Below are 13,639 nucleotides of genomic sequence, written 5' to 3'. Positions count from 1 at the left end.
TCATTTTCATATCATATCACAACATATATATATCCGTCATTTTCATATCATATCACAACATATATATATCCGTCATTTTCATATCATATCATAATCATATCATTTCGTAAACACTTCATAGTCATATCATTTCCATATGCATATCCTAGCTATATCGTTTCCTAAACTTGTCATAGGCTTATTGTCTTGTACATCTCATAGTCGTATCATTTCATGAATAATACCTTAGTCATATTGTTTCCATATGCATATTCTAGCCATGTCATTTCCTAAACTTGTCATAGTCTTATCATCTCTTATCGTCTTTATACATCTCATAGTCGTATCATCTCATGAACATACCTTAGTCATATCGTTTTCCAACGTATCCTAAATCAAACGTTTCATGAACGTGTCCTAGCCTTATCATTACAAGAACGCATCCTAACCATATCGGTTCATGAACGTATCCTAGTCATACAGTTACATGGACATATCCTAGTCATACCGTCACAGGAGCGTATCCTAACCATATCGTTCTATCAACCTACCATAATCATATCCTTTTCTTTACATAACCTAACCATATCGTTATATCAATCATACCTTATTTATATCGTTACATTACGTTTATCTCATCCTTCTTGTATCCTATCTCACATACATAACATATCATAGTCATATCGATTCAAAAACAATTCACACATATCAAATTTATGACACATGCAGAACCACGGGACACGTGTCAACATCATACATCATAGCTCATAATATCAAATTTAGTACTTTCCGACACACGACCCACACGTGCGAGTGTGAATCCCCAGGCAACTCGCACACCCCCTACACCCTCTCTGATAAGTTAGCTATCTGTAGTGACATCCGAAGGTCAGCAGAAACCCTGGTGTCATGCTCACCATGATCACCCTCATCATCATACTGTGCGCATCCGCACTCATCATCTCTTGGGGAAGTATCTCTATGCTTATGTACACACAACATGCATGAGGTCCCTCTATCTCTCATCTTAATATCTCTTTTGACACAACCCTAATCTCATCTATTTGTTACGCTTAGTAACATATGCTCGTTAGATATTTATATCAATATCATTTTCATACTCTTAAGGTTGTGTCCTAGGTTGATCTATCGACCTAATGCATTATGGCATTCATCATCATACAACATGCTTAATATGGAAAACATCATCATATTAGGGTAAACGTTATGCAAGACATCATAATCACCATAGAGTCATCAAGTGCATCGAGTACATCAAGTACATCATACATCGTCATATAACGCAGATACGTTATCGTACATCATCATAGCTCATACATCATCATATAACTAGCGTACGACATCACATGAAATAGCTCATACATCATAAATATAGCATGTATCATCGTACATCATCACAAACAATCATCTCTTATAACTCATATAATTTCTAGCATATCTTATAGTAAGGCCACTTACTTAGTTGGCCTTAGTCGGAGTTCTCCCTAATTAATATACGTTAGCTCCCATTCCTCGAGAGCTGCTCCAAAGGTTGTCGGGATTTGTATCCTACCACACCATTTGTCACCTTTCCTTAATTTTTATAATTTATTATTAATCCAATTAATAATTGTGAAATACGGCATTAAAATGACCTCAATTACCTTAATAGGGGCCGAGAACAGGTTTAGGAGGGTCAAAACGTTGGAAATCGGGCTAAAATTAGAAATCCAAGCTGAATACACCAAGGAACCGTTGGAAGAGTCGAGTCAAGCTGTCTAAGTCGCTCAAGCCAAAGGGCTGCTTGCACCGCGGTTCGACACTTGGCAGGCGTACCAGGTCGAGGAGCGGTCCGGGTCAGCTCACGGATGCATCGGCCACAGGTGTAGGCTTACTTGGCTGAGAAGGACTTGGGCATCAACTCTTGGGGTTGTAGGCCGGGCTAGCGGTTCGAGTTGAAGGCGGGTTGCGAACGTCAGGTTGTTGCAGTTGGACTTGGCTGCTGTGACGAGATGGGCCTCAGTTGGAGTCATGCCTCGGGTTATCAATTTGGGTCCGACCTGGATCCGATGGATCCTTTATTCTTTGTCTAATTTCCAACATGATTCTCTAGTGAGTTTTCTTTCTCCTTCTGTGACATTTTCTGACATCTTTCCTCTCTCTGTCTCTCTCTGTCGACACCTCCTTCTCTCTCCCATGAAGTTTCGTGGCTGTTGGACGTCTGAGGAGGTAGATCAGGTTTCCTAAAAAATTCGAGTTCCAGATTTCTTCTCCCATGGTGACAACGACAACGACATGGCGTAGGTTTGTTTTGGGTGGAGTACTTAGATCGGTGATGACTTTCACGGTTTGGTTTTCACAGATTAAGCATCAAGAGCAAGGTTTCGAGAGTCCGGATTGGTGGCTTTCACTCGCCATAAAACTTCGAGTTCTTTCTGTCCCTCTTGGTTTTCCTCTCTCACTTTTCTCTTTTGCACGTGCTCGATGAAGCGTGGGGCATTGACTGAAAGGTTGATGGAGCTTCTTGGATATGTTGTCGTATGCAGTCTGAAAATTTTGGCAGTCACTGAAATTTTCACGACTTCTCCGACGACCTCGACTATTTTTTTTTCTAACGGAATATTACAAAATCCTAGGGAGATGTGTTGGGGGATAGAACAAGAATTAAGAAAAAAAACAAGAACTAAGAATAAGAATCAAGAACAACACCCGAAGGTCTAAGTTCTCAAGACAAGAACATGAACAACAACATTATAAAAAAGATTGTGGTAGCCTAGCACACCTTAAGGACACAATTAAAAGTCTACTATTTACTGCGTCTTTAAAATCATTCCAATTCACTTATATTTTTCAAGTGACAAGAAGGAGCCCATCAAGACACTTATTTAGAGGAGATGCCCTCAATAGCAATACCATATTTCAACTATTTAAATGTTTTTAGGTTGTTATGTATTCTAACTCTATTTTGAATATGCAAATAAAATATTTTAATGTTTTTCTTAAATGCAAAACGTATATATATATATATATATATATATATATATATAACCAACCATTTTTATTTTACGGTCATTTTACTTTGTTTTTTACATTTTCAAGTTTATAAGTCACGACTCATGAAAAGATTGGGCCGTGACATTAAACAATTTCCAAAAGTTTGAAGAAAGTTAAAAGAAGAAAAAAAAATTCTCGAAGATTGACTTTTGACTTTTTTCCTATCTTATTATATTTTATTATATATTTTCTTGAGTCTTTGAGAACATTTTAAGCATTTATTTTTTTTTATACCATACGTCTAAAATTCTTAATAAAATCTATTAATTTGAAAATAAAAGGATAGTAAGAAATCTCATACCCACTAAATTCTCGTGTTACATTATTTTTCAATAATTTCTCATTTATCATCTTATATTTATATTTGAAATTACTCAAAATTAAAATAATGCCTCAGGTTTATTTCAAATTTTGATATTTAAGAAGAGATGTGGAGACGAGAGAAATGAGACATGTTTTAGAGACGAGGAAAGAAATGAATTAAAAAAATATTCAAGAAGCAAAAATGAAAAAGATACGAGAAATTGTTGAATTATGAATTAAAGTAGAGGAAAGATATAAGATGTTGGGTTAGGTTTTGTTAAATGTTTTCCATTCCTATATTAACTATAAGAAAGTTTTTACATTTATGTGGCCTAACTTGATGCCCCATTTTTTGAAATGAGAATCATGTGGCCTAAAAGTGATGCCACATTTTTTGAAATACTTAGTCTACTTGTCATTAGGCAATAAATTATGTAATTATTATTTAACTCTTCATAACTTTTTTTTTCAATAATTATGATGGTAGGATGGAGAAACAAATAATCAAATCAATAGGGAAGTAATAATGATATGTTAGGGAGAGGTTTCTACACGTTTATATAAAAGTGTTTCGTTCTCTTCCCCAATCGATGTGGAATCTCACAATCCACCTTCTTCGGGGTCTAGAGTCCTTGCTGACACTCGTTTCCCACTCCAATCGATGTGGGACCCCCCCAATCTATCCCTTTTGGAGTCCAGTGTCCAGGCTGCCACACCGCCTCATGTCCACCTCCTTTTGAAGCTCAGCCTCCTCTCTCCTTCAAAGCCCAGTATCCATGTTGGCACACTGTCTCTTGTCCACCTCCCTTCGGGGCTCAACATCCTCGTTGGCACATCGCTCAGTGTCTGACTCAAATACCATTTGTAACGACCCAAGTCCACCGCTAGCAGATATTTTTCTCTTTGGATTTCCTTTTTCGGACTTCCACTCAAGGTTTTTAAAATGCGTCTAGAGGTTTCCACACCCTTATAATAGATGTTTTGTCCTCCTCTTCAACAGATGTGAGATCACACATTTGGTGCCTACATTTTTTATGCATACAAGATTGGTCAATGAATAAATATTTCACAACTCATCAATCTTAGCCAAAAATTCACGAGTGTTGTCGTTTTCTATGCGCTATCAATTTCATGTGTTCATTCAACCAAGGGAGAAATTTTTTACAGTTCTTCAAACACAAGCCAAAAAAAAAAAAAGGTAAAAATTTCAACATGTAATAAGATAAAATTTGATAAAATTGAATATGGACATCATTTGTTTTAGAATATAACATTGTAAAGATTTAAATACACACCCTATTAATACCTTGAGCTGGAGTTCCTATTTCTCTAAAATAAAATAAATATGTTTTCTTTTATTATAACAATTTTAAGTTAATATTTATCATTTTTTAACCTAATTTTTGAAGTTTTGGATCACAAATAGAGAAAACCAAAAAATTTTACAAAAATTTAAAATCAAACAGCACTGCATTACAAAGACCCATTAAAAAACATTTACTAAAAAAATTGTTGTTTTCCAAGATTATTAGAAAATGAGGACCAAATAAAAATACAACATCCCCTGAACATAAGACTGATGCCTCGGAATAGCCTCCTTGTGATCTCTAGAACACCCTCCCAACTCGGCCAATAGTCAATAGCCACCTGAAAAGGAAAAGCGGTATTTAGTGAGTAAAAATATACTCATTAAGAAACTTACTTCTAGGCTCTAATCGCTTTAAACTTTCTAATACCATGGATTTGTTGGACGGCTTATCTGAGTTTTAGGTGAGCAACTTTTTCAGTTCTTTAGTCTTAGATGACTTACATTGTCATTAAAGTGAATCATCGTTATCCTAGATCTGGAAATGCGACTTCGTCATAATCATCTCATAGAACAATATGGTGTCATCTCTTGAAACATCACTATATAACATTATCTGGCGATCCTTCAATAGGATTATATAGTAAAATATTCTTCGGTATAACCCCATGTGTTGGCTAGCTCAATAGTAAGGGCACCTAAATCGCCTCGACACCCTATCCTATCTAACTAATCTAGGCCAAGCTTGACGATGTGGGTTTCTGAATACCAATCGCTCGACATGAGCACTATTAGGTCTGTCCTAGGTCTCTAAATAGCAATAATGACGTACCAAAATGAATAGCAAGCGGTCTAGTTCTGGTGATACCGTCAAAACTACTATATGCATGGTAAGCTTCCCTAGTCTTTCCTAGGTGTCGTAGAGATTAACTAGTTTTTTAAAGCAGATCTAAACCGTTTAAATCTTGAACTCTCATTTCTAGGATTTTGTGGACTAGCTCTTGAGGGCTAATCTTGTTACGAAGCATTATAGATTCTGTTAACCGATTTCCTTTCACAATTTTTGGGTGCTTAGTCTATTAGAAGTGTCCTGACCTTGCAGCTCTAACACCTTATCCTTATTTGAGTTCATTCATACATTCTCATATAAGGAGATATGTCAATCAATTACCTGGAGTACCGTTATTAAACTCAAAAACAGAATTTTGGCATAGTGAAATTCATCTTCTATAGCTTTACCATTCTAAAATCTCTTTCTAGGGGCATTTCAGGCATTTGTAAATAACACATACATCGTGCATATTATTTCAGCTCATTCCAATTACCTAAACATTAATTTTTCTAGTTATATAAGATAGTTCATGTTCACTAGCGATTTCTACCTGTATGAATGGTAAAAACTTCAAATAATTAAATTAATAACTTTGGTACATTAATTAATAAATTGATATTATTTAAATACATATAATTAAATTAATGTTTTAATTAACAATAAATTGGGATAATTAAAAATTTCAAAATAAACTAATTTAAAAAGTGAAGTGAAATAATTTGAAGTAATAAATTATGAAATGATAACAAACCCCACTTGCTAACATAAATACATGGGGGTGAGGCAATGAGTTCCCATTGGTTCATCTTCATTAGCTATGTCCGTGACGCAAGAAAATGGGAGCTTCCAAACCGAAACAAACCCAATGGCCACAACGACAGCCCACAGCCCCAGGATTAAGCCTCTAAACAATGGCATAGTAGCCGCGGATAATAGCGCCCACGCACCGCTCATAATTCCACCGCCCACCACACTCCCCTCGACGCTGGGCCACTACCTAGCGCGTCGGCTTGTCCAAATTGGTGTCTCGGATATCTTTTCAGTTCCGGGAGACTCAAATCTCGTGCTCCTCGACTACTTCGTGGCGGAAAAGGGAATTAACCTTGTGGGGTGCTGCAGCGAGATCAACGCTGGGTATGCGGCTGATGGGTACGCTAGGCGACGTGGGGTTGGAGCCTGCGCTGTCAGCTTCACTGTTGGTGGGCTGAGCCTGATCAACGCCATCGCCGGAGCTTACTCGGAGGATCTTCCCGTGACTTGCATTGTGGGGGGACCAAATTCAAATGATTATGGGAGTAAGAGGATTATTCATCATACTATTGGGTTGCCGGATTTCGGACAAGAACTCCGATGCTTTCAAAATCTCACGTGCTATCAGGTCACCTAAATAATTTTTTATTTTAAGGAACTTTCTACTTTTTAAAAATAGTATTAATACTTTTTGTTTTTATAAAAAAAATTTCAAAATTTTTTTGAGTGCAACACCTTTTGGAAAAGCGGGAAGTAAAGGAATGTGAGTTTATGCTCAAAGTGGATAATATCGTCTCGTTGTAGAGAGTCGTGTTCATTTAACATTTTTAGTATCACGATCTTTTAAGTTGAATTAATAAAATAATAAATAAATAAAAAGAAAAAGGATAGAAAGAGATGATTGGAGCAATTAACGTTGTATGTTGTACATGATTTTCATAAGAGGGTTTGTTTTGGTTTGGTTATGTTTATGGGTGTAGGCCATCATCAACAATTTGGAAGACGCACAGTGGCAGATAGACACTGCAATTTCAAAGTGCTTAGAAGAGAGCAAACCAGTTTACATTAGCATTTGCTGCAACGTTGTGTCCATTCCTCACCCTTCTTTCTCTATCCAACCACTCATCCCTTTCTCTACCAAATGTTTGTACAGCCAAACTAACCAATTGAGTTTGGAGGTGGCTGTGGCCAAGGCAGCTCAGCTTCTAAATAGCGCCGTAAAGCCCGTCATCGTCGCCGGGAAGAAGCTACGACCTGCCAAAGCACAAGACGCGTTCCTCGAGCTAGTCGACACATGTAGCTATGCAGTAGTCGTTATGCCGTCGGCAAAAGGTAGAAATAGGATCAAATGTCTAAATTTCACGGCAAAAGGTAGAAATAGGAACAAATGTCTAAATTTCATTAATGTTCACCATGTTTAAATAATAAAAAGAATATAATATATAAAATATATTTCACATTATATCTTAAATCAAATTTCATAATAGGTTTGTTCTCAGAGCATCACGCTCATTTCATTGGAACTTATTGGGGAACGATCAGCACGGCGTTTTGTTGTGAGACGGTGGAAATAGCGGACGCTTCCATCTTTGTTGGAGCCAGTTTAGATGAATTGGAAACCCTAGCCTTCTCTCTTACATACAAAAAGAACAAAGCGATCATGGTCGAAATAGATCGCGTAGTATTTCCTAATGGACCGACGTTTGTGCCAATTTTAATGAAGGACTTTCTTCAGGCCCTTGCTAAGCATGTGAAACCCAATCCAACAGCTTACGAGAATTATCGACGGATTTATGTACCCGAGTGTAGTCCACCCGAATCGGACCCGGGCGAGGCGTTACGGGTCAATGTTCTTTTCAAACATATTCAAAAAATGTTATCGAGTCAAATGAGTGTAATATCTGAGACGGGCGACTCTTGGTTTCATTGTCAAAAACTAAAGCTACCAAAATCATGCGGGTAAGCTAATTTTGTGTTTAGTTTACTCTAATTGAGATTAATTAATGAATGAGATTGATGAAATTTAGGTATGAGATGCAATTGCTATATGCATCGATTGGATGGTCTTTGGGTGCAACTTTAGGATATGCACAGGCTGCGCCACAAGACCGAGTGATTCTTTGCGTTGGTGATGGGAGCTTTCAGGTAAGCTTTTGATACTTTTAATTAGTTTATATTCTATTTCATGTTGTTATTGTTTAAATACTTTTCAATTTTTTTTTGTGGTAGATGACTCCACAAGAGGTGTCTACAATGATAAAATTGGGTCAAAAGAACATAATATTTTTGATAAACAATGGTGGATACACTATTGAAGTAGAACTTCACGATGGCCCTTACAATGTTATCAAGAATTGGGATTACACTGCCATCGTCGATGCTATGCACAATGGTGATGGTAATTGTTGGACTACCAAGGTAAAATCTCTTAGCTTTTTACTTTTATTTTCCTATACAATATTAGATCATAAAAAAGAAAACGTTAAGCCCACCGCTTGACGATATTATCTTCTTTGACTTTTCCTTTCGGGCTTCTTCTTAAAGTTTTAAAAAATGCGTCTACTACCTTTATAAAGAGTGGTTCGTTTTCCTTTCCAACCGATGTGGGATCTCACAATCCACCCTCATTCAAGACCCAATGTTGTTGCTGGCACACTGCCTCGTATCCATTCCCCTTCAGGGTTCAGCCTCCTCGTTGGCACACTGTCTCATGTCCACCCCATTTCGGGACTTAACCTCCTTGCTGACACATGGCCCGATGTCTAGCTCTGATACAATTTCTAACGCTCCAAGCCTATTGCTAGCATATATTGTCCTCTTTGGCGTTCCATTTCGAGTTTCCCTGCAAGATTTTTAAAACGTGTCTAAGGAGAAATTTCTACACCTTATAAAAAATATTTCGTTCTCCTCTCTAACCGATGTGAGATCTCACAAAAGACCTTCATTTGGATCTTACGACAAGACAATATAATTGGTCAAAATGTGTTAATTAGTTAATGGTGAAATGGTGACACTTTTGTATTTTAAAGCACATATTGTACAATGTATAAAGTATGATTTTAAAAATAAAATAAAAAAATTAATAGCTGGAGTTTTTATGTAGGTATATACCGAAGAAGAGTTGGTGAATGCAGTTGAGACAGCAATGGGAGATCGAAACGATTGCTTGTGCTTCATAGAAGTTATTGTTCATAGAGATGATACGAGTAAAGAGTTACTTGAATTTGGAAACAAGTTGGTTGCTTGTTCAACTCGTCCTCCAAGACTTTGATGATGAAGTTTGTGGAATTTGGCGTAATATTATGTAATACATTGCTACCAATTATGTCTATTCTTGAAAAATAAAGACGTAAAAACAAGAAATAGACAAAATGCTTGTCGCTATTAGTACCCGTTCTCTAATCTCTCGTGTTCTTTCTCTCTCACTCTCTTTAACTTATCGATGATTCAAATGTCTGAAATTGAAAATCAAACTAGCTTGAAGATCAAATGTCTGCGGTATGACAATGGAGGAGAGTACAACAAGTCAAAATTCAAGCATTTTGTGCAGTTAAGGGAATTGGATTAATGAGGACAGTTCTCGGTAAGGTAAGACAAAGAGTATGAGGATCCATTCTGGATTTACTAAGGACATTCCGAACCAATGCTGTAAATTCAGCAGTCTACTTGATCAACAGAGGACCATCAATACCCTTGGAGTTCAAGTTGTAGAAGAAGTATGGACAGGAAAAGAACTCAAGCACTCTCACTTGAGAACTTTTGGCTACACTACGTATGTTCGTGTTGATCTAGAGAAGAGTGACAAGCATGACGCTGAGCCTGTGAAAAGCTACCTCTTAGGCTATGATTCTGCATGTTGAGGTACAAGTTTTGGGATGTAAAGAACAAGATAATCTCGAGACACTGTGACGTGATTTTTGAAGAAAATGTTCTATATAAGAACAAAAAGAAAAAAGGTTTCAGGATAACGAAGTAAGTGGGAGTTGAGGTTGAGTTACGAAAAAATTCACTTCAGATACTCAAAAAACTCCTACGACTGTTGCTAAGGAACTAGAGGTGGAAAAAGTGACACTTGAGCAGGTGTTGAGAGGATCATCCAGAACTATCAGAATACTAGATAGATATGTAACTTCATTACATTATTTGTTGTTGACTGATGAAGGGGATGTTGAGGATTATTCGGGGTGAGTCCTACATTGATTAATTTAGTGGAAGATCATGCGTTTATAAGTGAGGAATACTATCTCTATTGATATGAGGCCTTCTGGGGAAGCCTAAAGCAAAGCCATGAGAGCTTATGCTCAAAGTGGACAATATCATACCATTGTGGAGAGTCGTAATAGCTGAAACGGGAAGAATGTGGAAGATGGGTGGGTCATAAATGTGTTGTCATGGAGAGGAAATTTTCATCTGCCGCTTCTATAGCATAGAGTCTGTAAGCTTTTCAAACTCTTAGCTTTTGAGTGAATGTGGAATAGCTTTTGAGTGAATGTGGAATAGAGAGTCGTAATTCCTAACCGGGGATCCAAAGCCCTTTAATAAGGGCTGAGTACTTGGCAATAATGGCAATAGCTGAAACAGGAAGAATGTGGAAGATGGGTCATAAATGTGTTGTCATGACAATAGCTGAAACTGGAAAGTGAACGTGGAAGATGGGTCATAAATGTATTGTCATGGAGAGGAAATTTTCATCTGCCGCTTCTATATCATAGAGTATGTAAGCTTTTCAAACTCTTAGCTTTTGAGTGAATGTGGAAGATGGGTCATAAATGTGTTGTCCTGGAGAGGAAATTTTCATCTGCCGCTTCTATATCATAGAGTATGTAAGCTTTTCAAACTCTTAGCTTTTGAGTGAATGTGGAAGATGGGTCATAAATGTGTTGTCCTGGAGAGGAAATTTTCATCTGCCGCTTCTATATCATAGTCTGTAAGCTTTTCAAACTCTTAGCTTTTGACTCTTCACTAACTCCGGCAATTGCTGAAACTAGAAAGTGAATGTGGAATATGGGTCATAAATGTGTTGTCACAAACTCTTAGCGTTTGACTCTTCACTAACTCCGGCAATAGCTACTGGAAAGTGAATATGGAAGATGGGTCATAAATGTGTTGTCTCCTATTCTTCGCCTTATTCAAGCCAGATGAAAGCTTTTCAAACTCTTAGCTTTCGACTCTTCACTAACTCCGGCAATAGCTGAAACTGGAAAGTGAATGTGGAAGATGGGTCATAAATGTGTTGTCTCCTATTCTTCGCCTTATTCAAGCCAAATGAAAGCTTTTCAAACTCTTAGCTTTTGACTCTTCACTAACTTCGGCAATTGCTGAAACTGGAAAGTGAATGTGGAAGATGGGTCATAAATATGTTGTCACCTATTGCATAGTCTCTCATCCAAACTGAATGTGGAAGATGGGTCATAAATGTGTTGTCTCCTATTTTTCGCCTTATTGAAGCCGAAGGACATTTTCATCTGCCGCTTCTATAACATAGAGTCTGTAAGCTTTTGACTCTTCACTAACTCCCAACAAAACACAACTCAAACTCTTAGCTTTTGACTCTTCACTAACTCCCAACAAAACACAACTCAAACTCTTATCATATAGGTTTTGACTCTTCACTAACTCCCAATAAAACACAACTCAAACTCTTATTAGCTTTTGACTCTTCACTAACTCCTAACAAAATACAACTCAAACTCTTATCATCTAGCTTTTGTCTCTTCACTAACTCCCAACAAAACACAACTCAAACTCTTATCATCTAGCTTAGTTCTCCGAGTTGCCTCCTCTTTTTGTCTCTAAATCAACTCGAGTTCACGATATTGTTATTCTTCCTTCCGCTGCCTTCCGCTGCATCTCCAAATCTAATCGTCGCTGAGCTTCTTCTCCTATTTTCTTTCAACATTTTATCTAGCTCTTCTCTCTTTACATGCTTGTTCTTCTTTTTGTCTTGTAGCAGTAAGAGAGGCTTCTCTCTTTCTCAAGCTGCACATCAACATCATCAAACAACTTCTTGTGACCTTTCTCTATTCGTCTTTGTATTTCTAATTTAGTCTCTTCAGAGTTTAGCCTTTCTTCAACATTTTCTGAATTAATTCTTCCATCCTTCAAGCTGCATCTTCTTCTAACTTCTTCAACTCTGCTTCATGTCTTTTCTTCTCTTTTTCCTCTTTCTTAAGCTTCTTTCTACGTCGGTGGCTAAGGGAACTTGAACGGCTCCTTCTCCTAGAACAAGTAGTGGAATGATAGGGGGGAGGACATGGGTCCCTTTTGCTTCTCCAACTATGGTGAAAGGCATTGGAGCGAGGAGTGTACGATGGAGACCTTGAAACACTTCTCCCCATAAGTTTCAATTGAGTTTGAACGGATGCTATGCTGAGATATAGCATGCAGTACGAACATTTGATTCAAAGACATCTTTGTCTCCATGATTAAGCCTCTTTAAGGATGAAACACCTTGCACGTTCCATTTTGAAACAAAATGCTAAGCCCCTTTGCTTGCAATTTTCTAATACTCAGCAGCTCTAGCATATAGAACACTCCTATAATTATCAGTATAATTTCATTCACTTGCAGTCGTACATTACCCTTTCCCATTTCATCCATGTTTGAGTTGTTGCCCAGCTTCACTGAATCTCTGGAACTTCCATCAAAGTCTGAAAAATATTCCTTTTTCCCACACATATGACTACTACATCCTGAGTCAAGGAACCACATATCTTCTCTATTGACCTTATTCATATTCACGTAAGCCATCAGCAACATCTCTTCTTGAGTCTCTGCATAGTTTGCCTCCTTCTCCTTGCTTTGACATTCCCAATGAAAATGTCCTATCTTGTGACAATTATAGCACTCCACTATCGCTTTGTTGAAGGTTTGTCTACCTCATCCCCTTCCTCTGCCTCTAAAACTTCCACGACCTTGACTCCTTCCTCCAAATTGTTCACTATGAGTGATCGTCAAAGCGTGTTCTTCTTCAACATGAGAACTCATGCGTTGTTCATGCACAAGCAGACTACTTTGCAACTCATCAATGGTTAAGATCATTGTATCCTTGGACTCCTCAATGGAACACACAATATAATCAAACTTGGGAGTCATAGATCTCATCATCTTTTTAACTACTTCAACATCTCTCTTGTTCTCACCATTTATTTTCATCTTGTTGGCTATGCTGAGGGTCTGAGCAAAATACTCATTTACAAATTCTCCCGCCTTCATGTGAAGCATTTCAAACTCCTTCTGAAGAGCTTGCAAATGTGCACGCTTTACCCGTGTTGAATCTTGATATTTCTGCTTCATAGAATCTCATGTTATTTGTTGTATCCTTGTTGAGGATTATCTCCAAGATCGAACGATCTAATGCTTGAAATAGATAATTCTTTGCTTTCAAATCTTTCAACTTATGATCTTCAATGTGC

At 37.5% G+C, this 13,639-nt stretch overlaps 2 protein-coding genes and 1 pseudogene across 2 annotated transcripts; 1 reads left to right on the top strand and 2 right to left on the bottom strand.

Annotated features, from left to right (window-relative positions):
- The first annotated feature begins 6,291 nt into the window (after positions 1–6,291).
- On the top strand, positions 6,292–9,495 carry LOC111438155 (pyruvate decarboxylase 1-like). The gene is made up of 6 exons (XM_023076104.1): positions 6,292–6,852; positions 7,205–7,556; positions 7,712–8,183; positions 8,252–8,369; positions 8,454–8,642; positions 9,328–9,495. Exons 1-6 carry the CDS (start codon positions 6,292–6,294, stop codon positions 9,493–9,495), a joined length of 1,860 nt encoding a protein of 619 aa, XP_022931872.1.
- Positions 9,496–11,920: 2,425 nt separating this feature from the next.
- LOC111438154 lies at positions 11,921–12,685 on the bottom strand (annotated as a pseudogene).
- A 418-nt stretch (positions 12,686–13,103) lies between these two features.
- LOC111438153 lies at positions 13,104–13,520 on the bottom strand. The gene has a single exon (XM_023076103.1). It carries the CDS (start codon positions 13,518–13,520, stop codon positions 13,104–13,106), a length of 417 nt encoding a protein of 138 aa, XP_022931871.1.
- Between the last annotated feature and the right edge of the window lie 119 nt (positions 13,521–13,639).

This window comes from Cucurbita moschata, unplaced genomic scaffold (genome assembly GCF_002738365.1).
Source record: "Cucurbita moschata cultivar Rifu unplaced genomic scaffold, Cmos_1.0 Cmo_Scf00072, whole genome shotgun sequence".
Lineage (NCBI taxonomy): Eukaryota > Viridiplantae > Streptophyta > Magnoliopsida > Cucurbitales > Cucurbitaceae > Cucurbita > Cucurbita moschata.
The sequence above is the reverse complement of the archived record's forward strand: the minus strand, read 5'-3'. Positions and strand labels throughout refer to the sequence as shown.

Bases quoted from the DNA above. Each gene is read 5' to 3' on its own strand.
- LOC111438153 (XM_023076103.1), bottom strand. From the start codon at position 13,520: ATGAAGCAGAAATATCAAGATTCAACACGGGTAAAGCGTGCACATTTG.
- LOC111438155 (XM_023076104.1), top strand. From the start codon at position 6,292: ATGTCCGTGACGCAAGAAAATGGGAGCTTCCAAACCGAAACAAACCCA. The intron at 7,557-7,711 runs GTAGAAATAGGA...ATTTCATAATAG, and splicing joins CGTTATGCCGTCGGCAAAAG to GTTTGTTCTCAGAGCATCAC. The intron at 8,370-8,453 runs GTAAGCTTTTGA...TTTTTGTGGTAG, and splicing joins TTGGTGATGGGAGCTTTCAG to ATGACTCCACAAGAGGTGTC.